At 35.6% G+C, this 27,460-nt stretch overlaps 1 protein-coding gene across 10 annotated transcripts in view; it reads right to left on the reverse strand.

Annotated features, from left to right (window-relative positions):
• Nucleotides 1–27,460, reverse strand: part of LOC101897857 (neurobeachin) — a 236,395-nt gene that overhangs the window by 30,824 nt on the left and 178,111 nt on the right. For 8 of the 10 annotated variants that reach the window (XM_059122131.1, XM_059122136.1, XM_059122129.1 and 5 more), the window contains 6 exons: nt 24,982–27,460; nt 20,084–20,484; nt 15,421–15,735; nt 14,201–14,308; nt 11,053–11,200; nt 6,005–7,255 (listed from right to left, as the gene is read on the reverse strand). The exon at nt 24,982–27,460 is cut by the window's right edge and continues 77 nt beyond it. In XM_059122131.1, the coding sequence (XP_058978114.1) occupies nt 6,005–7,255; nt 11,053–11,200; nt 14,201–14,308; nt 15,421–15,735; nt 20,084–20,484; nt 24,982–27,460 (4,702 nt within the window). The remainder of the gene's footprint in view (nt 1–6,004; nt 7,256–11,052; nt 11,201–14,200; nt 14,309–15,420; nt 15,736–20,083; nt 20,485–24,981) is intronic. The other 2 variants (XM_059122134.1, XM_059122133.1) reach the window with 1 other exon arrangement.

Here is a 27,460-nt window from a genome sequence, read left to right on the forward strand (position 1 = left end):
ATTAATACAAGCGGGGAGCGATCATCGGCTGTTATGGCGGCCCACATCCGAAGGTGCACATTTTCAGCTGACCTCTTTGGCAAGCAAATACGATCATTTTGTTTGTTTACAAACTGCCGGACAACGAACGTTTTCTCATCGGAAAAAACCAAATTCGGCAGTTCACCACTTTCAGCCATGCGAAGCAAACTCTTTACATCTTTTGAGTCTATTTTCTTTCTGTTGTGGTGTAATCTCTTGCACTTTTTGGAATTTCAATGGCTTTATCCCGAGCTCATTTTTCAATATTTGCCGAATGGAATATTGCGATATGTACAGCTCACGAGCCACTGAGACGCTGGTATCGATCGAAACATTTCTGCTGATGTTGCTGTTTTCTTCCGTCCACTTCCTTGACGTCGGGCTACGCTACCAGTATCACGGTAATGAGCGGTGGTACAAGATACAAAAGATTTTTTCACATTTAAATGCTGGAGTGCTCTAACGACAGCCACTTGTGGTTTTCCAGCCAAATATAAAGAAATCACACTATCACGCTTGGAATTCCATCTCGAATAACTTTTTTTCTGGAAAATTCTAACCATTCTTAATCTTTTTAAGGCTCATAAAGTTTCCACGACTTTTTTTTTTGGGCCTTTGGCATTTTATGAGAAATAAGTTTCCTATGTGTTCGGGAGATATGAAAAGAAGTGATAGGGTCATCCTATTTTTACACTTGATCTTATTGTTGATAGTCCTAAGAATCCCGAGAAATCTCGAAAGTGATGATTCTTAGGAGATTTTCTATTGTTACGAATGTTGACGCTTTAGGAGGAGATAAGTGGAGAAGGCGACCAATTTTGGGGTTTTTTGCTTCTCATAAATCGTTAAAAAATTATTACAATGTGCGAAGCTTTTACCAAGTCGGATACAAAGCTAGATTGTCGGATACAATTTGAGCCCCTCCAAACTCTGTTTAAAAAATGATTACGATGTGTAAAGCTTTTACCAAGTAGTTCCATTCCTACGTTGTTTTTTTTTTTTAAATTGGACTGTTACCGCAACTCTAAATTTCGGAAAGGGATTTTATCCAAAGACACATTGAAGCTGAAGTTATTATTTCGATAACGAACATTTTTAGCAGTATTAACAATCTTTCTAAAATTGATTTGGGGTGTACTATTGCATGCAGCATTTTTTTGTTATGTCCTGAACTCTGTATTGAGTCAAAATACTTTACAAATTGGAATTGATGCATCATTTTGTTATATTGTTCTACATAAAGGCTCTAAAAAAATTAATTTTAAAATCCTTCTTGAAAATGTTTTAAAAACTCCCTAAAAATCTGATGAACAATAAGCTTTTATATGCTTACCACAATGTCAGTCATATATTATTAACAAATATGTATATTAAATTCATGTTCTGTCATACATTATAAATTGCACTCAAAATTTAAAAAAAACAGTGATTTTTCTCCATTGAATTATTAAATGATTTGCATCCATTAAAACATGGCTTCACATAAAACTTTTCAAAATTAACTGTCAATTTGTTATTGGCAATTTATCACAATAATACCGTATGAAAAATTCAAAAATACATATATTTTTTTATTTCTAACAAACAAATGAAATTTTAAATAAAAACTCTATTTCTGTCATTGTATCCATCACCAAGATACAATGGAAACCATTAATTATTCAACAGTCGTTGTAATACAAATATAGACAGAGAGACTATTGTGTGGCATGTGGCCATGCATTTATGCATTTTAAACATAAATAAATACTAGTCAAATATGTAAATAAATACATACATGTGTATGTAGTAGGAATATATACAATACGGCCATTATTTGTTGGTCCAAAAAGTAAATAGAACGAAATTCAGTCGTTTACAACTGTCATCAGTGTAGAAAAGCAATGGAGTTTTATCGGCGTTTAGAAAACTGCACATAAAAATAAAAACAAAAAATATTAAATTCAAATTAAAATCGATGCAACTATCCAGACAAACCCTTGACAGCCACGTTACATAAAATGTTTAGTATTTGCTGAGTGTGCTATTTTATTTGTTAGCTGTATCCAGTAATTTTCCCATTGAGTACGGCTAGTAATTTTCTGCCCATCACCCACAATCTGTATATATACTTTATTCGCCGTGATGCTAAGTAAATAAACCCAAAAATGAACTCTAGTGAACCAAAAAAAAAACAAAACAAATTGAGACTCCTGTTGGGGATCACATGCATTTGAAATTGAATTCATAACAGAAGTTGGTTCCCCAAAAAGTTATAGAGAAGGAGTATCATTTTAGAATGCCATGTATGATGGAAATGCTAGTCGAGTGCCGGTTTTATAACCCATTTTCTACATACTTTGTGCTCCTAACAAAATGGATGGATTTTAAATTGTTTATGTTTGTAAATAAATACAATCACACACACATATGTACATTTATCAGGATATCTCTGTACTAGACTATAAAATCCATTCATTGTTATGCGTTTGGGTATACATTTTTGTAAATATTGTGTGTTATTTATACAATTTAATGAAATGGACATTCATTACATTTTATTTATATTTTTGTGTATATAAATAAGAAAAATTAAAAAATATGATCAATTTTGTTGTCTTATGGCAGAAATAGTACGAGAATGTTCTAAATATTCTGCGAAAATTGAATCTTAAACTTTAATATCTGTTCCTGTGACGTCTGGTATCTAAAATTTACAATGCCGAGAAACAAAAAAAAAAAAAAATCGCGTATGAAGTTTTAAATTTTCATATATCAGTCCTAAATCGTATTCGTACAATAAAATTGTGCAAAAACAGTCATCTAACCATAGAAATTCTCTCCTCACAAAATTTGAAAATATCACCATGTCCGCTATTCCTGTAGTGAAAAATTCATAGAATAAACCCTAGAAATCGGCATATAATTGAATGTAATCTAAATGGTTATAACAAATAAATTGGTTATGGTTATAACAAAACGAAAATTTGATTAAACTTCGCAAAATATAGACAAAACTAGCCGAAGATGTTAGAAATGCCATATTCTAAAAAATAAGCTTGTCGCACAATTTATTTCTATTTGACAGGTCGACAGAATCCGTCTAGTTTTTACTAAAAAAATTGAAACAGTCAGAATGTCAGTTTTTTTCCTTTCTTTAATCCTACCCTGTAAAAATCCAATTCAGGACATTTGGAGTTGATCTAGCGATGTCCGTCCGAATGGAGTATCCGATTTGGTCCAAACTTTGTACATCGTAATATTATTATCATCGATCGAGTTCGGATATGAACAATATTGGTCCATTCTTTCTGGTACATCCCCCAACATCCCCCCGGGCCAAACTTTCAATACCCTCCACCATTTGGAACGAATTTGGCAATTCTCAAAAACGATAAAATTCTTTAAAAATCTGTTAAAATCTTAAAAATACCGTATGTAGCTGTTATATTAGGGTCTATACGACGACATGGACCTACATAGGTAACTTTTGTCATAACCCATTAAAATATTCAAACGCGAAACTTAGCAAAAAAATCGGTGACTAATGTAGCTAAAATCATCAAAATTCCGAATATCGGGGGATACCGTTATATGGGGGCTATACGAAGACGTGGACCTTCACAGACAATTTTCTGTCTTAGTCTGTAGTATTCATTACGAACTTCAAATACCAAATTTGAAAGAATTCCGGTGAAAAATATCGCTAAAATCATCAAACTACCGAATGTCGGGGGGTACCGTTATATGGGGGCTATGCCAAAACGTGGCCCTACATGGCCCATTTTCAATACCAAAAGTCCTGGAGACATAATATACATTTGAGTAAAATTTTGTCAATCTACTTCAATTCGTTCGGAAGCTAGATTGATTTCCACAGACCGACGTCGCTAAATCGACATAGAATTTTATGCTGATCAAGAATATATATACTTTGTGGGGTCTAAATTGTATATGTCGAGGGTTAAGAACGGAATGACAAACTTAATATTTCCTACTTACTATGGTGGAGGGTATAAAAATATATTTTACTGCACAGAAAGAAAAAAGATTATCCGATTTTGCTCCAAGTTTGAAAATCCTAATATTTGCATCAGTGCTAGGTCAGGTGCGAAAATTGACAATATCTCTCCAGTCCATTAAGTTACTCCCCACAAAGGGTCAACATTTTGAATAATTATAACTCCTATAAAATATGATGTAAAAGTCCGAATTAGACACATCGCAATATTTTTATAAACCCAAAATATGTTACGTTCCCCAACAAATGGTCAAAATTTTGAATATCCATGAAGCCATAAAACGCGAAGTTAACATCCGATTCAGTTCAGACTCGCCACATCTGAATATTTCTATCAAAACAAGATCTGTTGTAAAGATTGTAGAGATCGGCCCATTCCTTCTTGTACCTCCCCCACAAAGGGTCAAAATGTTGAATATTCATGAAGCCATAAAACGCGAAGTGAACATCCGATTCTATTCAGACTTGGCACATCTCAATGTTTCTATAACACAACATCTGGTAACTTCCCCACAAAGGGTCAAAGTTTTGAATATCCAAACGATACGATTATAAAATCCGAAATAAGTATCCGGTTTTCTTCATATTTCACACCCCGTTTATTTCTACTAATACAAGATCTGCTGTGAAGATGGGGTATATCAGTGAATAATATAACAGAAGAAGAAATAATCGAACATTGGCTGAGGGTATACATCTCTCGGCTGATACTTTTTATCTTGTTTATATAAAAATCGGCATTCTTTTAATAATCACTTCAACAAATATATATTTTTAAATCACTGCTAATTTTTGAAAATTGTCACATTGTCACACTTGACCCATATTTTATTTGTTATTATCATTTGAGATTATTTTTCCTTTTTTATTTTATTTAATTATCTTCATTTTTATCTTGGATAACAAAAAATGCTTTCTTTTAATGTTGATCATTTAAAATATTATTTACAAAACATGCCTATGGTACAGGTATTGCGTTTTTGCTTCGAGAGGGGAGGTGGGGAAGAATTGTTGATGGTGCTGTCAAAAAGGTGCTCAAAAAAATGGTGCCATCTCTTTATTTATGAAGTGCTTGAGAGAAGCAATAAAAAACACAAAGAATAGAAAAATAGAAGAAGAAAAAAGAAATGAAACGGTATCCCAAGTGAAGAGCAAAACAAAAAATAAATAAATAAATAAACTTATAAAATTTACAAGGCAAATGAAAAAAAGGCGAGAAACGAAGAAGAAGCACCTTGGACAAGTGAACAAAAGAGGTAGCCGTTTGTATTTATAGCCCTATACACCTTGTAGTTGTTGTTGTTATGTTCAACAAAATTAAAGACTTGAAAGAAATGTAAATGGAAGAAGAGAAGACGAAAAAAAAAACAAATAATAATTCAAGATAAACAGAAAAGCTTTTAAGGAATCGAATAACAAGCTAATTAAAAGAAGAAGAAAAAACAACAACATTGAAGGACATGAAAAAGAGATTAACCATAAATACAAAAATACGAAAACAACTGAACAGCATTAACAAAAAAAAATTCTTCAATAAAGTAGATAGATAACAAGGGTACAACAACGAGGACCCTGGCATAGAAATAAAACCAAAGCGGAAAATGAGAAGGCAAAAAAAAAAAAAAACAAAGAAGAAGAAGAAGAAATGATATCATAAAAAAGCCTATTAAGCCCGAAACATAAAAATGTACTTTTTGAGATTTCACATTTTTATGTTATTTCATTTCATCGCAGGAAATGCTTTCACATACATACGTACATGAAAAATAATTCCCAGAGAAAGGAAACGGAAATGATTATCCAGAAAATAAAAAAACGAAACGAAATGAAATGAACAAAGTAAATCAAAACGAAACAAGCCAAAGAATTCTTATCATATAAGGTTATTAGCTAATAGTAAGAGTTACATATAAGAGAGTCTGCGAGAAGAAAGAGAGTAAGAGAGCAAGAGCATATGTATGTACTCTTTGTTTTGCTTAATACCTGTTCCAGTTGTTGCGCTACGGCCATTGTAACGATAATTATTATTTATACCATTGTTTTGTTTATATGCCGACGATGATGAGGCCATGACATTGGCACCATGCATGCCAACGCCGCCGCCACCAACAACTCCACCAGCTGAACCCAAAACATGACCACCCAGACCATTACGCATATTACGACCATTATTCATGGCCCCACCACCGACGATCATAGAACTGTGATTATTGCCCGCGACCGGGTTGCCAGCATTGCCATTATTATGCATTAGACTGGGATTATTGCCATTTGCAATTTGATTGCCAACGCTGCCGCCACCATTTAACATCATACCGCCACCACCTCCAACAACACCAGCTCCCCCATGTTGGGAATGATAATCGACAATACCATTTTGATGGGCTGAGGTCATGCCATTTAGACCATTCGTCATCATCATGGCCGAGGAAGATGTTGAAGGTGTACGCATATATTGTGGTGGCTGTGCCATATGGGCATGTGGATGCTGATGATAGCCAGCACCATTCATGTCCACAGCTGAAGCAGCAGCCGAGGGATTCGAGTATTGCTGTTGCTGTTGTGGCGTCGATATTTTTCCATTTAACACTTGACTGCCATTCATCATGTTGTAGTGGCCTCCTCCATTGGCTCCAGCGCCAGCTGTCATGTGCTGCTGCTGTTGCTGTTGCGGCTGGTAGTGTTGGTGTTTCTGTCCATGACGTTGCTGCTGATGATGTGGCTGTGAGGCCAAACTTGAAAGTGAAGATGTTGAGGCTGGCTGTGAGGTGTTGGTTGTTGAAGATGTTGAAGGACTTGTCGATTGGTTAGCCAAAGGCGGTGAAGGACAATGAGTGGCATAACTAGCTGCTGCCGCTGCTACAGCTGCATTATTCATGGCCTGATGATGATAGTATTGTTGTTGTTGTTGCTGCTGTTGCTGTTGATGTGTCAAGTGATGATGTTGATGTTGTAAATGAGATGTTTGTTGCATTGACTGCTGTTGCTGCTGATGTTGATGCGGTGGCGGTGAAGGCATTTGTTGATGATAATATAATTGCTGTTGTTGTTGTTGCTGCTGTTGGTGATGATGATGTTGCTGGACATGTTGTTGTTGTTGTTGCTGTTGCATATTTGTTTGCTGTTGCTGCTGTTGCATGTTAGCCGTTGTTACATGATTATGATGCGAACCGGGTAAAAATTGTGGATACACATGATGTGACCACTGGGGGAATAAGGGACGACCTGAAGGTTCTACTTGTATTCGAAGCAAGAGAAAAATATGAATATAAAGGGAGTTTTGGGAGTGAAAATTAAGGGGGAAAAACAATACATAAGGATTGAGTAAAATGAACAGAAAATCAAGGAGAAAATATAGGAAATGAGAGAATGCAATAAGAAAGAAAAAAAAAAATGAAAGAACAATTATTTTTCAATGAACAGATGGAGAGAAAAATATAAATATCATTGGAGAAAGGTGTTGCGAAATCAAAAGAGAGAGTCAAATGTTGTATAGAAAGAGAGTATATAATAAAGAGAGAGAAGAGAAAAAATGCACAAAGAGACACAAAATTTGCCGTCAAATCATAGCAGAAGAGATATAGATAAAGAGAGAATGAAAAGAGAGTAAAGGATAACGATTCGTGGTCACAAAATTGTAGATAAAATGATTCAAGAGATTTTTAAAATTTCGCAGAGAGAAATGAGAAAATTAAAGCAACAATAGAAGAAGAGATATAGAATATTCAATAATTAATGTGAATATATGGAATACGAGAAAAACGGAAGAGCGTATAGTTATAGTTTTTTTTGAGAAATAAAGATGTTGTAGAAAGTAAAGATAAAAAATTAAATTAGTAAAAAATACAAATGAAAAAGGATGAAGTATAAAAATAGGCAAAATATTGAATTAACAGTATATCAATGAAAGAGAAGTAATATTATATAATAAAGAGAAATTGAGGATGGAGAGTAAGAATGATTAAAAATAACAAGTCGAATTGAAAAATAATCAAACGGAGAAAGAGAAAAAAAATATTAGAAAAGGTGGGAAAAGGAGGAGAGTGAAGTCCGAAACAATGTCGGAGAAAAAATCAATTAACAGATGAAAAAGATATTATCCAAGTTATTATTGTCGGAGAGAGAAAGAGGAGAGTAAACACAGAAACAAATAAAAAAGAAGATAAAAAACAGAATGCCAAAAAAGGATAAAGCACAAGTACAACGATCAAATTTTATCAGAAAACAGAAGAGAGAATGTACAAAGAGACAAAAAAAAAAGAAAATAGAAGAAGAGAAACAGGGCATACCAAAAGAAGAAAAACCACGGGTGAAATAATAAATCAAAAAATTTTAATCGATTTTTAAGAAGAGTTAATGCATTTATTACCAAAAGAGAGAGAGAGAGAGAGAGAGAGAGAGGTAGAGAATCCAAGAAGTCGAGGGAACAAAATATTTTGCAGGTCATGTTATAATTATTTAAAGGGAAGAGGTTGAACAGGAATATGACAAATATTACAAGTCAGAATGAATCAACATGAGGGAGAATCAGAAATAGGCGATAATTTGTAAAATATAGGAGAGATTATAGATCAGGTGGTAAAACCAAGATTGCAGAAGAATAAAAATGACAAGAAAAAGAAAGATAGGAGGAAGGCAATAAAATAAGAGAGAGATAATGCAGTTGCAATATACAAATTAAGCGCAGAAAAAGAGAGAAAAGTGGGGAAAGAAAGGTAGAAAAAACGGGACATAAAAATAATTATAAGAGGCGAGAAAGAGAAGAAAATAAGAGGTCACAGGAAGGATTCGTATTTAATAATGTTATTTTTCAAATATATATAATTAATAGATAGATACAGAATAATAGGAGTATGGAGAGGAGAGTCAAATAAGCGTAGGAAAATATGAAAACAAATATGTATTATGAGAATAAAAAATCAAATCAGTCGAGCGATATAAATAATATGAGAAAAAAATAAATCAGAATTAATGGTATAAAAAATTTTAAAATATTCAATTAACACAAAATTCCATTGAATTAATAAAATTTAAAATAAAATAAATAAAGAAACGACATTTTTAATAAAATATGTTGGCAATGTCAAAAGACAGGAAAAAAACGGATAACCATTATTGAATTAATTATTGGAATTATTTAATAATGATGGTTGGTTGGTTCATTGGTTTGAAATCGTATTGACATTGTTTTCCAACAAACAATGTACATATTTGCATAAAGTTTTTGTATTTTGTATATTAAGTTTTGAGGCAGACAGGTGATGTATGGCAACGGCAACAACAGCGGCAGCAACAGGATATGTAAGGATAACCAACAGTTTTTTTTTTTTGATTTTTATACACATTTTTGTGGTTTTATTATTTTTTTGTTTGTTTTTTTACGGTTTAATACGATGGCGGCCATAGGAAATATGCATTTATTAAATTCCACATAAAAAAAAGTTTTTTTGCGACAGTTAGAGCGAGAGAGAGGAGGAGCGAGCGATAGAGCAAATAGTTCATTTGGGTTCACACAGGGAGATGGGTAAAAAACGTGGCAAATATCGATGAAATATATATTACATTTTATGGCATAGCCGGCATTAAAACAAATGTATGTAGATAAGATTTATTTACAAAAGTTCGAATAAAAAATTGTATATATAAAGTTGGGTTTTTGAGTTTTGTTGATTTAGCAAAAGTTATTGGTTGATGATGACGTAGTTGGTGGTTGGTAGTTGATTGGTTGGTGGTTAGAGATGATTGAGGGGGAAAAAGAGATTGCATTGCATTTTCCCATATGGAATATTATACAAGTTTGGGGTATTTTTTTTTTTTTTTTTTTTTGTTTTGTTTCAGTTCCACATAATTATTATCATACAAAAAAATGTCCGAATAAAAGCAGCATGGAAAATTAAGTACGTAAAAACCAGAACAGAAAATAGAAGAAAAAACGAGAAAAGGGGTTCCATGATTAGCAATACGTTTTGGTTTCGGTTTTTTGTTCTGTAGTTTTTTTTTTTTTAGTTTTGTTCTATTTTTTGTTTTGCATAGCAATAATGACATTATTAACAACAAACAACTAACCAAGAAAATGAGAAAAAATACAAAATTAAAAACAAAAACTTAACTAACTAAGAAACTTTTATTAAAACAAAAAACGCCCTTAGCCATAAGCTGGCTGAATGGACAAGGACAAAATTCTGTGGGAGCAAGAGGAAATGGGCTGGGATTAGGAAGAGCCAAATTAAAAAAATACCATTGGGAAACAAAAAAATGAGAAGAAAAAAAATTGAAATCCCTTTGGAGGAGGAACAACAAAAACAATAATGACTTTTTGTACAATGGGAAAGTTTAGATAATTTTTTTTTTTTTTTTGTAATTTGTTTCATGATTATCAGCAGTTTTTTGGACTATTGTTGGGGATTCTGTTTTGTCTTTGGTCTTATTTTTTTTGTTGCATTTTTTTTTAATTACAGAGGGTAACATTTATATATTTTTAAATAATTTAATTTCAACATACAAACAAATAAGGGGAATTTAAATTAACATAAAAAATCCAAAACATATAAAATATTGAGATTTTATCAATTACTGCCATATTTACTAAAAATAGTTTCACGGATTTTAATTTTATTAAAAAAACACTAAAATTAAAATTACTAAAATATATAAAACTCTAATCATAACTAAACTAATATAGCTACCCCCTTTTTAAAATAACACAAAAAATACATAACTTAATTAAATTATTCCATATAAAAATAAATTAAAAATAAAATTGTGATTTATTTTTTTGTTTTTAGTAATACATTTTTACTACGATTTTTTGTTATTTTAAATAAAAACAAAATATTTTTTGTTAGCTTTTTTGGTTTGGTTTTTGGTTACGTGAGAATTTTGGTGCAGTTTGAAAAATATTCAGTTTTGGGTTTAAAAAAATTAAACTAAAATCAAACATACATATAACTTAAGATAAATTGAAATTATTTGTATCTATTGTTTAATATTTTCTATAAGGGGAAGTGTAATGGAATATGAAATGGACTTACCGCCAGCTGATCTCTGCATTATGGGTGACTGCCGTTGTATTTGTGGCTCTGCCGGTGGTTCTAAAATGTCACGATATTTGGACACCATCAGAACGGAGATGAAGTATACAATGGCCAATGAGAGGAATTGGGCTTGTTTGGTTTCCTCCTAAACAAATAGAAAAAAGTGGTTATTATTTTTAGAATAATTCTAAAAGAAGCTAATATTAGCTGGGAAAGTACCAAAAAATCAAATCGAAAACATTTCGGTTGCTCTAAATAGCCAACAAATTACTTTTTCATCTAAAATGTAAAAAAAAAACAAATAAACTAGTATCAGTCGGTTTTGCCTTGATTGAGGTTCCGAAGCAGTTGACCAATATTGACCAATTCGTATCTGACCTAAGACTGATAAAAATATTACAACGGGCCAGATTTTGACTATATCGACTACTTCCTACACTTTATTATTGGAAAATATGGAAATATGAGTGAGGTAACAAATATAGCGGACCGAAGTACTCCATTTTCATACTTCATCTAATACAGACCAAAATATAAATATGTAGAAATCGAATATTTATAATAAATTATTAATTAATTAAATTATCAGAGAAATATATAGATAAAGCAAGTTGTAAAAAATCGCATTGTTTCGAAAGTTATGACAGATGTATAGGAAATTGGCAGATATATATCATCTTCACAACAGATTTTGTGTTAGCAAAAATATTTGAATGTGTGAAATTTGAAGAGAGTTGGATCAAAAATCGTATACCCTATGTGAGGGAGGTACCAGAAGAAATGGTCTGAAATCTACCATCTTCATAACCGATCCTGTGTTGATGGAAATATTAAGATGTACCAAGCCTGAATGGAATGGGATGTTAATTTCGAGTTATATGAGCTTCAGGGATATTCATAATTTAAGACCCTTTGTGGGGGAGGTGCCAGAAAGAGTGGACCGATATATCATATCTTCCCAGCAGATCTTGTGTTAGTAGATATAATGGAAATTGTGAAATTTGACGAGAGACCGGAAGCTTTTTTCGGATTTTATGATAGTTTTGGTTATTCAAAATGTTGACCCTTTGTGGGGGAGGTACCAGAAGGAATGATCCGATCTCTACCATCTTTATAACAGATAATTTGGGGTCTTATGAGCTTCAGGGATATTCATAATTAGGGGGAGGTGCCAGAAAGAGTGGACCGATATATTCTATCTTCACAGCAGATCTTGTGTTAGTAGAAATAATGGAAATTGTGAAATTGGAAGAGAACCGGATGCTTTTTCGGATTTTATGATAGTTTTGGTTATTCAAAATTTTGCCCTTTGTGGGGGAGGTACCAGAAGGAATGGTCCGATCTCTACCATCTTTATAACAGATCTTGTGTTAATAGAAATATTGTGATATGTCATGTCTGAATATAATTGGATGTTAATTTGGCGTCTTATGAGCTTCATGGATATTCAAAATTTTGAACCCTTGGTTGGGGGGGGGGGGGGGGTTACTAGGAAGACTGAGCCGATATATTCTATCTTCACAGCAGATCTTGCATTAATCGAAATAACGTCAATTGTGAAATTTGAAGAGAATTTCAGATTATATGATCGTTTTGGTTATTCAAAATTTCGAACCTTTGTGGGGGAGGTACCACAGGGAATGGTCAAATATCTACCATCTTTATAACAGATCTTGTGTTGATAGAAATATTATTATATGCCAAGTCTGAATGAAATCGGATGTTAATTTGGCGTCTTATGAGCATCATGGATATTCACAATGTTGACACTTTTTGTGGGAAAATCAGAAGAAGTTGACTGATTTTTTTCAATTTTCACCAGATCCAGACCTTGGGTTAATTAAAATATTGTGATATGTGAAATTTGAGGACCATTGGGCCCTTATGTCACATTTTATTAGAGTTACAGTTATTCAAAATTTTGACCCTTTGTAGGGGAAATACTTGATGGAGTGGAACGATATTGTCCATTTTCGCGCCTGATCTAGCGCTGATACAAATATTAGAATTCGCAAAGTAAGAGACAAATTGGATGATCATTTCCCTTTCTGTGCAGTCAAATGTTTTCTTTGAAAATTTTGACCTTTTGTGGGGGAGGTACCAGAAGGAGTGCACCGATATTGCCTATCTTCGAACTCGATTAAAGTTAATTAAATTAATATTACGATGCACCGAGTTTGGACCAAATCGGTTACTCCCTTCGAGAGACAGACAGACGGATGAACGGACGGACACCTCTAGATTGATTCCAAGCGTCTTAAAACGGAGTTGATCTAAATAAACGGAGAGTCTAAAACCGTTTTTTCGATAAGGCACATTGTGACCGTATCAAAGGATATATACCCTCTGTAGCCATTTGGCTTAGGGTTTAAAAAATGTCAAAAAATTTAAACCGGCAGCCGGTATTTTTCAAATTTGTCATGTCTCCCAATATAAAATACATTGTGAAAATCGTCGATTTTGAAGTTTCCAATCGTATTTATAATTACAACAACCCATATTGAAAGGGGAAAATCTTTAATTTGCTACAAACATTAAAAGGCCTTTTTATTCGTAAAATACAAGTACGAATTGAAAAATAATTACTCCAAAAACAAGCTGTAATACGAAGTTCGACAGACCACGAATTTTATTTATGATGTTTTTCAACAAATCAACCATTGAAGAAACACAGCATAGCTGGAAACAATAACTGTAACTCTTTTTAAAACCCTCCCCAAAAAATTAAAATGAAATGCCAAAAAAAATTATAATCTCAAATTAAAATTTTCAAAATATTGGGTTAATTTTTAACATATATCCATAAGAGTTACTAAATCGGCAATCTACAAAATCATTTTTGGTTTTTTCTTATATATTTTTCGGGAATTTTTTATATTTTTAGTTCTATAGGTTACATCTTAAGCGTTCCCTCAATTTTTATTTTATAAAAAATCGGTTGATTTATAATTGTGGAATTCAAGGCTTCAATTAAAAAAAGAACTCCAAGTAAATTTTAGCGATTTTTAGTATTTCCCTACTAAATTGGAAACATTTTCAGTCGAATTGAAATGTTGAAATTTCGAATTCCCATTCCCATTGAATGTGTTATCTATTTTTCATAAAAACAACAACAACAATAAAGCAATTCTCAATCACTACTTACCACATCTCTGTAGATAACGGCTCTTAAACGATTTACATCCATGTCTTGTAGCAATTTCTCAGGATCCTTAACCGGAGATAATTGACCTGTTATTGACTCGACAATGTTCTAGAAATACAACAATAAAAAAAAAAGAAAGCGAATAGAAAATATGAAAACAGTTATAAAAATATATACTAACAACAACAAAAACAAGTTCAAGAGAAAATACAATAGAGTCAACTTTACAAAAAAACGAAAAAAAAAAAGGAAATGGGCCAACAAGAATTGAATGGAACAGCATTTTCAACAATAGAGTCACTTACAACTCTTGCTGTTCATGCAACATAAGATTTGATGGCTTGACAAGTGTCCACAGTGATATAAAGGGCAGGGATAGATAGACAAGCCAAGGCAAGTAGCTATGGACTGGCTGACTGACTGACGAACAACGGACGGATGAATGGACGGACGGACATATCAAATTTGGCAAAGGGCATATTCTTCTGCTTTGTTAATTCTTTTTTTCCATCCTCAACAAAGGCCCAAACCAAGAAGCCCTGTCGAGCGCATTACAAACCATTGTCGATTGTCGTCTTACATCCAGCGGAGATGGAGAACCTTGTTTTGGCACTTTCTAAGCCATTTGTGTCATGGTAACAACAATTATGCAGCATTTTCTTACTGCCAATTTCATCCATTTTCTTCTTGGCAAGGTTCCCATTTAATGAAGACCACAGCCAGAGAGAGAGAGAGAGCACAATTGAATATTCCGTCAAGTGAAACGATGAAATGAAGAAGTGGTGCTGGCAAGTGCAGTCAGTATCGCATGGCGTAAAGCAAAAATTTCTTCCATTTTCTTTGCAGAAAAGAGTTGGGAGAACACGAATACCAGATGTAAACGGGGTACAACACAATACTGCCTTTTAACAACATTCTATTTGGGTTTGGATACACCATATTTCCCTTGCCCCGAAAATCGGGTAACACAATTGGCCCTACAATGCGTGCGTGTGTGTGTGTGAGTGAATGTAGTTGGTATGCTGACTGGTATTTGGTACGTGTCTGGTCCAGGAAGGACACTAGGTATAGCTTTGATGTATGTACATACACATGTACCCTTATCACCCCTCTCCCTAAAGATGCGACTTAACAACATTGTGTTGTTTTGTTTTTTGTTGCTGTTATTGTTGTACTCTAGTTTTTTTGTTTGTGAGTTTTTTTGTGATTGTCAAAATTACCTTAGGCGAAGCCTGGGCACCACGTATCAGCGCTTGTAAATGAGCCGCCCCGGGCACATCTCGTGCCATTGCACCAACATTGTAGCGGGTCCGTTCCTTGCATTCCAAACAGTTGCGCACCGCACATGTACAGACGAGACGCAAACATTGTCGCAGTATACCACCGCTGGACATGTTCTTCTCGGCTTCCAATTCACCGAAATTTAATGATGTTGCAAAAATTAACACGTCAGCCATGTTGACAAGACGCTGCAGAAATGAGACGGCCACCTCGAGCGGCATACCTTGGGTGGGTTCCAGTACATCAAGTTCAGACTGAAAGTGGAAAGAAAGAAACAAAAATAAAATATATTTTTTTTAATAAAATTTTTGATGAAAGTTTTGAATGAGGAAAAGTTAAAATTGAAAAAAAAAAAACATTTACAGCGGAATTACGAATATCAGCGCGGAATTCTACTCCCACGGAAATCATTTCTCTCGAGAAATCGGTCCACAAATCATGAATCATTTTTGAGAAAAAATTTACGAAGTACTATAATAAACTAAAAACTTTATAGTTCGGAGAAAGGGAATGAGTCAGATATGAAATTTGGAATGACAGTCACTGATGGAGTGTAGGATAGACATACCAAAGGGTTTTTTGGAAGTTCAAACTCTAAGGTTTCGAAAAGTTCTAAAATGTTACTATTTGGCGTTATGCAAACGGATAGAGCTTACAACTTTAAATTTGGTATGGCAATCAGGGTTGGAAAGTAAGTTGGATATACAGGGTGAGATGATAAAAAATGCAACCAACTTCAGACTGCTGTCATTTTTAAGCCACTCGTCCGACAGCTGTTAAAATTATTGCAGTGACAGCTTATTACATTGTTTACAAGCGTACAAAAGTATTTTTGTGAGCAATTTCCAGCAAAAAACTTATTCGTGATGGAATTCAAGCGTGATAGTGTGATTTCTTTATATTTGGTCGGAAAACCACAAGTGGTTATCGTTAGAGCACTCCAGAATTAAAATGTGAATAAATCTTTTGTGTCTCGTACCATCGCTCGTTGCCGTGATACTGGTAGCGTTGCCCGACGTCAACGAAGTGGACGGAAAAAACAGCAACATAAGAAGAAATTTTTCGAAAAGTAAAGCAGGGACTTCATCGAAACCCGCGTCGCAGTGGCCGAAAAATGGCTCGTGAGCTGAACGAATCGCAATATTCCATTCGGCAAATACTGAAAAATGAGCTCGTGGTAAATTCATTAAAATTCCAAAAAGGGCAAGAAGGTACACAGCAACAGAAAGAAAATAGACTCAAAAGAGCTAAAGAGTTGCTTTGCTTGGCCGAAAGTGGTGAACTGCCGAAATTGGTTTTCTCCGCTCCGATGAGAAAACATTCGTTGTCCAGCAGTTTGTAAACAAATACAACGATCGTATTTACTTGCCAAAGAGGTCAGCTGAAAATGTGTACCTTAGGTTGGCCTCATAACTTAAGCGCCGGCCATGGTGATGGTGTGGGCTACCATAACACCGTGACCGTGGCATCGGAATAAATGCCGAATATTATCGCGAAAATATTCTGGAAGGTTTATTAAAGCCTTGGGCACGCAAACCTTGGACATTCCAACAGGTCTCAGCACCATCGCACTCAGCACGCGCCACCCAATAATGGTTACAAAATGAGGTTCCTCGCTTCATTTCCAGTCAACAATGACCACCAAAAACCTATCCAATCCGATGGACTATTGTGTCTGGAGTATTTTGGAAAGCAAGGTTGACACTAAAAATACCAAAGTGTCGATCACCTCAAGCAAGCGCTTCGGCGGGAATGAGCCAAAATACTGCAGAGCAACATTCGGGCAGCGTGTGAAGCTTTCATTGGCCGTTTGAAGGCCATAACTCGTGCCAAAGATGACCAATTCGAACTAATCTAAAATTATTCTAAAATTTGATGCTATTGCCGACATTGTTGCAGTTTTTTTTTATCTCACCCTGTATTTGTACGAATAAGTATTGAGGTAGTTTTGGAAATGCATCCTATATTTGTACGAAAAGTACTAAATAGTACTAAATTTTTTATTGGGTGAAGAGATAGGGCTGGAATCCTCAAATTTGATATTGAGAACTATTTTGGTGTCTGGAGTTGACATATGGAGGTGATTTTGAATATGTTTACTATAATTGTACAAAAAGTACTAAATAAAACTAAATTTTGTATTAAGTAAAGTGCTGGGGCTGGAATCCTCTAATTTGATATTGAAGTCTCTGTTGGTGTCTGTAATTGAGATATGTAGGTGGTTTTGGAAATGTGTACTATAATTGATCGAAAAGTACTAAGTGCTCCAAAATTGTGTATTGGGTGAGGGGTCAGATCATTTGATTTTGGGGTATCTATTGGTATCAGGGATTGAGATATGTAGGTGTTTTTGGAAATGTATAGAACTATTGTACGAAAAGTACTAAATCTGCTATAGGATGAAGGAATAGAGCTGAAATCTTGACATTTGATGTGAATATCACTGTTGATTCCGAACTTAAAAAACGAAATTACAAAAAATTCCAATCAATAATTTTTCTAAATTCATAAAAATACCACATATTGGGAGGTACCGTTATGTAGGGTCTATATGAAGACGTGGACCTGCATAAGTAATTTTTAGTCATAGGTTATAGTACCAATTAGAACCTTCAAATACGAAATTCAAAACAATTCCGTTGAAAATTGTCGCTAACATCACCAAAAAAAGGGAGGTACCGTTCTAGATGAGGTATACGAAGACGTGGACCTGCATGGACTATTTTCTGTCATAAGTTGAAGTAGCCATTAAGATTTTCCAACCGAAATTCGAAATAATTCCGGTCTACAATGTCGTTAAAATCATAAAAAATTACGGATATTTTGATGGAGACTACGAAAATTGCTTACTCACAAAGTGATAAACACTCATAGTACAAAAGACCTATAAAAGGCCTAACACGAACTGTTGAAACGAATTTAAAATCTTAAGGTGGAGTTTTCGCTAACATTTACTAGTTCCTAATAAGCTTCCGTCTTTAAATTAAGTGTATTAGAATGAAAATCAGTAAAGAAAGTCTTAAAGTCGGGCGGGACCGACTTTATGATACTCTACACCACTTTGCTAATTTAGAAGAGATCCGCATTACAATTAAAAGTTTTTATGGGAGAATTTAATAATACACACCATGATTATAATTATAATTTAAAGTTCAAAGGACTAAATATGCCGGAGCATTTGTATCTTTTAAATTCGGACTTTTATTGCCCATTTGGTGCACAATTAATTTGAAATCGGATGAAAGTATATATGGGAGCTATATCCAAATCGGAACCGATCTCGATAAAATTTGGCAAAGATATTTCTGAGCTGTATTTGATATATTTCCCTAAATATCGTTGCTACGGAGTGCATATTACGGCTGTTGGTTACAAATATAACAAATTGGATGAACAGTATATTTGGGAGCTATAGCTATATCTGAAGCGATCTTCACCAAATTTGACATACTAGCTTCTAGATTCAATTCGGTGGTAAGTGTCAAATTCCATCCCATTTGGACAAATATTAGACGTTTGGTGCACAATAAAATGTAAATCAGACGAAGTTATATATGGGAGCTATATCCAAATCTGAACCGATTTCGATAAAATTTAACAAATGTATTTCGGAGCTTTATTTGATATATTTCCCGAAATATTGTTGTTGCAGAGTGCATATCACGGCTGTGGAGGACAAAAAATAACAAATCGGATAAACAATATATATGGGAGCTATATATATGGGAGCAATATATATGGGAGCAATATATATGGGAACAGATATAGCTATCTGAACTGATTTCGATCAAATTTGGCATACATTTTCAGGCCTAATTTGGTTGTATGTGCAAAATTACATACTATTCGGGCTGATATTGCACGGTTGATGCACAATAAAAGGGAAATCGGACGAAGATATATATGGGAGCCATATCTAAATTTTGAACGATTATCTCCAATTTCAATAGGGTTCGTTCTTGGGCCAAACAAATGATTTGTACAAAATTTCATCTGGATAGGGCTATAAATGCGAACTGTACTTTGTTAAAAAAAAAAAAAACATGGACAGACGGACGGACATGCATAAATCGACTCAGAATGTGATTCTATGCAGATGATCTAAAGGAACTATGGGTCTATCTTGTTTCTTTTTGCCTGTTACAAACAAATGTACAAAGACATAATACCCTGACCATCTTGTGGTGTAAGGTATAAACAATAAAATGTCCATGTATATTCTTTTTCTTGGAAATATTTCCATTTTTTGCGAACTTGCTTTAATTTCGCAAGTGAGAATTTTCTGAAGGAAAATAATATTTTGATATTTTTTATTTATGATAGCATGAAAGGAAAGATGGATATTACTGGCAGGATTATTATTCCGGTGATATTTTTGGTATTCTGTATAATTTTCAACATGTATACCGCTTTTAAATCAAAAAAAAAAAAAAAAAAAACTCATATTTCCCTAAAACTTAAATTCCTATCATATTTAAATTATATACCCAAATACTTTCATACAAACATACATTCATGTATGCACAAACTATACAAACAGAACCATAGTTCCCTATACAAATACAATTAACGTTCATGCATACGCTTCGAGTTCAAACTTACATTTGGCGATGTGGCCGAGGCCAACAATGGCAACAGGCCGCCACAGGCAATTATCAAATTATCTGCCAATTGTGATATCAAATGAACGGTATTCACAACGAATATTGCATTCTCGCTGGAATTGACGAAATCCAGAACACTTTTGGTGGAATGTGAACGCCACACTTGAATATCCGTTTCGAGGGAGAAGAGTACGTCCGATAGCAATCGTTGATGGATGTAGGACCATTTGAATTCGGGTATGCGGAAGGGTGGTCGTGTTGGACCAGGACTGAACATGGGTCGGGTTGAGCCGGATTTTGAACGTTGTTGTTGTTGTTGTTGCTGATGTTGTGACTGTTGCTGCTGTTGTTGTTGTTGGGCATGTGTTGCAGGTTGTTGCTGCTGCTTGCCGGCATTGTCTGAAATGGTAGGAGAGCAAAAAAAATGTGAGAGATAGAATTAGTTAAATTTCCCATAAAAGGCAAATATTTGTTTTGCATCAAATTCTGTAAAAATCTGCCATTGTTTAATCCGTCGTAAATTTCAGTTTAATTGCAAGTAAACAATGCCGTTAGAGACTTCATTTAACTGCACGAAAACGAATATGAAACTCCTCCTCCCTTTTAATTTAGTTACATCCTTGGAGGCTTTATTTTCTCTTTTATTATGCGTCAACTGAGATTTGTTTAATTGCTAGGATATGTGAATGAATGTGGTCGGGGAGGGAGAGGTAGAGGGGCGTAGATTTGTGTGTTTTGGGAATTTCCGACAAATATCAAGTATTTACCCACCACCAAATGCCACAATGAAAACTATAAGAATTGTAGTCAGTCGTCGTATCGTAACTTTGTATTTTAATGAGCATCAGGGAATTTGGTTGCCTTGGTTTTCGGTTTTCTCCCGCATGCATTTGGTTTGTGTGGTGGTGTATGTGTGCACTGTGTAACGCTTAAATTTTGTGTGCATAATCTCCAAGTTAATGTGTCTATGTCTGTCATTGTCATGTGGACTATAAAATAGAAAATGTCTTTGTTTAAATTTTCCGCGAAAAATTGAAGAAATATTTTAGGATATCAAAAATGTAACATTTGGTGGGCAGGGGTGTTCTATATTCCCAAAAAAGCTATTTTAAAATTCAAATATTCCCTACTTCCTATTTCTGGAACATTTACAGTTAAGTACGTAGTAAATAGAGGATATCTTATTTTAAAGCAGGACTAGGTTATGTATATATATTAAAATATTAGAGTCATTATTAGTGGCTTTTGATAGTGGAATGTAGGAAGATATTAACTCCCTTTTTCGTCATGATAAGGGGAACATTCAGCATAAAAGGAAAAGGAAGCTTATGTTCAAATGTAACTTGAAACAAGTAAAAAAGCTGTAAGTTCGGCCGGGCCGAACTTTGAATACCCTCCTCCATTTGGTACAAATTTAACAATTAAAAGAAAAAAAAAATAAAATCCGTAAAAAATTCTGTTAAAATCTTAAAAATACCGAATGTAGCCGTATATTAGGGTCTATACGACGACTTGGACCTCGATAGGCTACTTTTGTCACAAGCTATTACAATATTCAAATGCGAAACTTGAAAAACATTTGTTATTAATGTCGCTAAAATCAACAATATACCGAATATAGGGAGGTACCATGGGGGCTATAAAATGTGGACCTGCACAGACAATTTTCTGACATAGGCTGTAGTATCTATTATGAACTTCAAATGCGAAATTTGAAACAATTCCGGTCAACAATGTCGCTAAAATCATCAAAATACCGAGTATCGGGCGGTACCGTTATATGAAGGCTATACGAAGAGGTGGACCCACATGGTCCATTTTCTGTTTTATGCTGAAGTATCTATTACGAACTTCAAGTACCAAATTTGAAACAATTCCGTTAAATAATGTCTCTAAAATCATGAAAATACCGAATATTGGGGGGGTACCGATTTATTGGGCTATACGAAGACGTAAGCCTACTTGGCCCATTTTCTGCTTTGTGCTGTAGTATCTATTACGAACTTCAAGTACCAAATTTGAAATAGTTCCGGTAAATAACGTCTCTAAAATCATCAAAATACCCAATATCGGGAGGTACCGTTATATGGGGACTATAGGTAGACGTGGACCTACATGGCTCATTTTCTGTCTTAAGATGTAGTATCCATTACGAACTTCAAATACCAAAATTGAAACAATTCCGGTAAATAATGCCGCTGAAATCATCAAAATATCGAATATAGGGGGGTACCGTTATATTGGGGCTATACGAAGACGTGGACCTACATGGCCCATTTTTTGTCTTAAGCAGTAGTATCTATTACGAACATTTAATATTAATTTTGAAACAATTCCGGTAAATAAGGTCGCTAAAATCATCAAAATACCGTATATCGGGAGGTACCGTTATATGGACCTACATGACCCATTACCAATACCAAAAGTTCTGCAGACATAATACACATTTGAGTAAAATTTTATCAACCTACTTCATTTCGTTTCGTACTATGGTGGAGGGTTTAAAAAATTACGGATTGCTGTATTCAGATAATATATTTTTTTTAAAAAAATAATTTTCCAACTCTAAATTGCCGAATTTTTCCATCGTCCTCCTCGATTTGGCAAAAAAACTTTTTTAAATAAACGTATCTGCATTCAAACGTGTTCCACTTAAACTGCAACTACCGGTGAAATCGGCTGGAAGATGTAGTAAAAGTGGTCAATTTACAATTGGGAGGATGGAACCTTAATACAACATTTTTCGAAAAGGAGAAAACTTGCCTACGGAGAATCCCAATTGCCAAGTTTCATCTAATTTAGTTGGAAATTGTGGCAGAAACCTTCACACAATGAAATCGGCTGGAAGATGTAGTAAAAGTTGTCAATTTACAATTGAGAGGATGGAACCGTGGACCTTAATACAACATTTTTCGAAAAGGAGAAAACTTACCTACCGAGAACCCCAATTGTTAAGTTTTATCTAATTTAGTTAGGAATTGTGGCAAAAACTTTCAAAATAACGAAAATCTGGAGGTACTGTTATATGGGGCCTATACCAATTAGAGGACCTGAATCGAACATTTTTTCAAGAAGATAACAGACCTATCAAGAACCCCAATTGTCAAGTTTCATCTAATTTTAAAACTTCATAATACCGAAAATAGGGAGATACCGTTATATGAGGCTATACCAATTAAACGACCTTTAGCGAATAATTTCTGCAGTGAGAGAAAAGACCTGCCATGAACCATAAATGTAAATATTTAGCTTATTTGCTGGAAAATTGTGGCAGGAACCTTTAAAATACCGAGGTAATGTTATACGGGCGCTATACCTAAACGTGAACTAATGTAGCCCATTTTCAATACAAATCAGCTTGCATATAATAAAACTTTAATCCTTATCCAACATTTTTTGGAAGAAGAAATCTTACCCACTGAGAACCCCAATTGCCAAGTTTCATGTAATTTAGTTGGGAATTGTGGCAGAAACCTTCAAAATAAGGAAAATCGGGAGGTACAGTTATATGGGGGCTATACCAATTAGTGGATCTGAATCGTACCTTTTTTTCAAGGAGATAACAGACCTACCAAGAACCCCAATTGTCAAGTTTCATCTAATTCTAATACCGAAAATAGGGAGATACCGTTATATGGGGCCATACCAATTAGAGGACCTATAGCGAAAAATTTTTGCAGGGATCCCAAATGTAAATATTAAGCAGATTTGGTGGGAAATTGCGACTTGATCGAAACCCGCCTTGCAGTGGCCGAAATTGGCTCGTGAGCTAAAAATATCGCAATATTTGATTCGACAAATATTAAAAATTGAGCTCGAGGTAAAGCCATTGAAATTCAAAAAAATTGCAAGAACTTACACCGCAACAGAAAGAAAATAGGCTCCAAAGGGCTAAATATTTGCTTCGCTTGGCCGAAAGTGGTGAACTGCCGAATTTCGTTTTCTCCGATGAGAAAATATTCGTTGTTCAGCTGTTTGTAAACAAACAAAATGATCGTGTTTACCTGCCAAAGAGGTCGTTGGCCACCAGAACTCAAGCGCCGGCCACGGTGATGGTGTGCGCCGCCATAAAAGCCGATGGTCGTTCTCCGCTCATACTAATCGATCGTGGCATCAGAATAAATGTCAAATATTATCGCGAAAATATTCTGGAGGGTATATTAAAGCCTTGGGCATGCAAACATTTTGGCCACTGACCTTGGACATTCCAACAGGACTCAGAACCATCGCACTCAGCATGCGGCACCCAAGAATTGTTATAAAATGAGGTTCCTCGCTTTATTTCCAGCGCCAATGGCCAACAAAATCTCCAGATACCAATTTGTTGGACTATTGTCTCTGGAGTATTTTGGAAAGAAAGGATGGCACTAAAAAATACCAAAGTGTCCATCACCTCAAGCAAGCGCTTCGCCAGGATTGGGCCAAAATACCGGTTAAATCGGTATTATATTCGAAAAGACCAACAAAGTAGGCTTCGCTGGCTTCTTGCAAGGCCATAGCAGCAGAGCTCTGGAAACGCAAGTCGGTTTTGAAATCTTGAGCGATTTCACGAACCAAACGTTGAAAGGGCAATTTGCGGATCAACAATTCAGTACTCTTCTGGTAACGACGGATTTCATGCAAAGCAACTGTACCAGGACAGAAACGATGAGGCTTCTATACCGGTTTCATTGGCCGTTTGAAGGCCATAATTCGTGCCAAAGGTGACCAATTCAAAAAAATCTAAACTTATTCTAAAATTTGATGCTATTTCCGATATTTTTTGCTTTCATTCAATAAAATTTAAAAAATAATGTTAAAATTACAATGGCTTTAGAAATTATCGCCGTTTACCCTCCAAGGTAGTGACTTGATTTCATTAAACTAAGAGAAATTTGTAAAAGTTCTTCAACTTACCGAAATGTTGATTTTCCACCTGCGTGCTGGCACTGTGCTGCTGTTGTTGTGTCGCCTGCTGCTGATGTTGATGGACATCCTGTTCTCCTTGATCCTGGCTCTCTTCTACGGCATCGCTACCCACATCTTCAGTTTGTTGTGTCTGTGTCTGTTGCTCATGTTGACTGACGGGCTCTTCCAAATATTCATCATCTTCAATGCGAACATCATCGATTTTTTCCTGCAGCAGCAGTTGTGGTGGCACTGTTTCCAAGTCATCAGCTGCCGAGGTTTGAGTCTCCTCTTCAGTTTGTTCGACAATTGCATCATCGAGTTGAAGTTCGGCAACTTGTTCGCTGATTTCTTCAACGATTTCAGTTTCAGCTTCTTGCGTGGCGTTATCAATGATCGTGCTGACAGTTTGTTCGACCAAATCATCTACCACGGTTTGGACAATGGCTTCGACATTTTCTTTTTCGGCTGTAGACTCTGGTAGTGGACTGGGTGAAGTGGATTTCTTTTCGGCCAAATTCGACTCATCAAGAGGTTTTGTTTCGGTAGTTGTAGCTTCTTCTACAGCTGTTTTTACCACATCATCAATGATTTCTTGGGCTGTCTCATTGATGAATTCTTCGGCTTCTTTTTCTTTGTCGTCGACATCATTGTTGTTGGTTTCTCCCTCTTCGACGACGGACTTCTCAATGACTTTGTCAATTAACTCATCGACAATATCCTTTACCACAGCCGCCTCGGTTTTGTTTTCTTCCACGGGCGTGGTAGCTGGCTCATCATTAATACTTAACATTGGGGCATCATCCATCATAGAGGGACTAGATATTGTGGTATCAGGGCTGAGCGATGAAATCTCCTCCGAAGTTTCTCCAGTCGTAACGGTCGTGGACAATGAAGAACTGACTTCAAGTTCCACTAAATCATTGGGTTTGGCAGAGGTTTCTTCTGCTGGCAATTTTGTGTTGTACTCTTCCTTCTTTTCTTCCGTCTCCGGATTTTTGGAATGGTCATTAGTTGTTGTTGTTTCTGGTGTTGCATCTGCCTCCGTTTGTATGTCATTATTATTTAAAAGATTTTCTTGATTAGTTTCTTGTTTTTGTTCAGTCTTTTTAGTTTCTTTTTCGTCGTGGCCTTCCCCATTATCTGTGGTTTTCTGGGTTGTGGTGTTGTCTTCCTGGGCCCCCGTGGGGCTGCTGGTTTCGGCATTGTTATTGTTAACATTGTTGTTATCTATTGTTGAAGCTGTTGTGGCCTCGGCCTCGGCTTCTGTTAGATTATTATTCAGCAAATTCTTGGTATTGAGCAGGGATACTTTGTCGCTTTCTTCCAACTCAGCTTTGGTTTCCTCTGCTGCCTTTGTCGATGTTTCCATGGACGGTTCCTTGATTTGTTTCTTCTCATTGTTCAATACACCCTGGACCACTTCATTGACAGCCAATTCAATCTCTTCATCCTTGATAACAGATGAAGCCTCCTGCATTTCATCGGCCACAAGTTTACATTCTTGCAACACCTTTTCGGAGTTTTTCAAAACCTCTTGGACATGGGCCTCGGCATCTTCCACAGAGGTGGCAGCCTTGGCATTTTCCAATTCCAATTCTTCCAAGTCATCTATGTTGAGGGTTTTCTTTAAGGCTTCTGGGCCACCAGCTGCCGCCGCAGTGGCAGGAGGTAGGCTGGCTGTTTTGGCGGGTGTTGTGTTAGCACTGGTATTTGTGGAGGTTGATGAGGCATTGCCATTGCATTGGGCTGTGGCCACAACCAAGACCTCGGATTTGATGTGTTCATTGTAGACATCACTGATGTTGGATATACTTGACTTAATGGCTGCTGCATCACCAGATGCTGCTTCTTTTGTCTCCTCTTCCGTTTCCACCTCCGTTGACTTCTCCTCACAGGTTGGGGCAGCAACGGCAGTGGCGTTTGTTTCATCACTGGCACAAGCACATTTGGATTCTTCGACTGGTTCCTCAATCTCTTCATCCTGTTGGGTGGATTCTTCTTCCATATCTATTTCCTCCACCTCCTCTTCCACCGGAGGCACATCCTCCAAAGAGGCCACCGATGTGGCATTATGTACCACATTTCCGCTGCCATGTTGTTGCTGCATTTCTTCCCTTTCCCAGCCGCTAATGGTACTTATCGGTCTGGCTTGTCTCAGGGCAGGATCAGTTATTTGATCCGTTCTCTGGCGCTCATAATGCTCATACATTTGGGCAAATTGTAGTTTGAACTCCTCATAGGAGACTTTGGAGTGGACAATGGCCAAAGTGTCCACCCAAACTCTCCAGCCGCCGTATTCATATTTAATGGCATGATGTAGCAACATACGGAACAGCGAATAAACCATATCGGATATTTTTTGTTCCTCCGTATTTTTCGGATGTATATAGGCCATGGCAATGAGCCATTCCTGCCAAACGGACATTTGCAGAACGGTTCGTCGATTTTCACGATTACTATTGCACAGCAGTGTCATGTCGGAGAG

The sequence above is a fragment of the Musca domestica genome, unplaced genomic scaffold, assembly GCF_030504385.1.
Source record: "Musca domestica strain aabys unplaced genomic scaffold, Musca_domestica.polishedcontigs.V.1.1 2, whole genome shotgun sequence".
NCBI classification, from domain to species: domain Eukaryota; kingdom Metazoa; phylum Arthropoda; class Insecta; order Diptera; family Muscidae; genus Musca; species Musca domestica.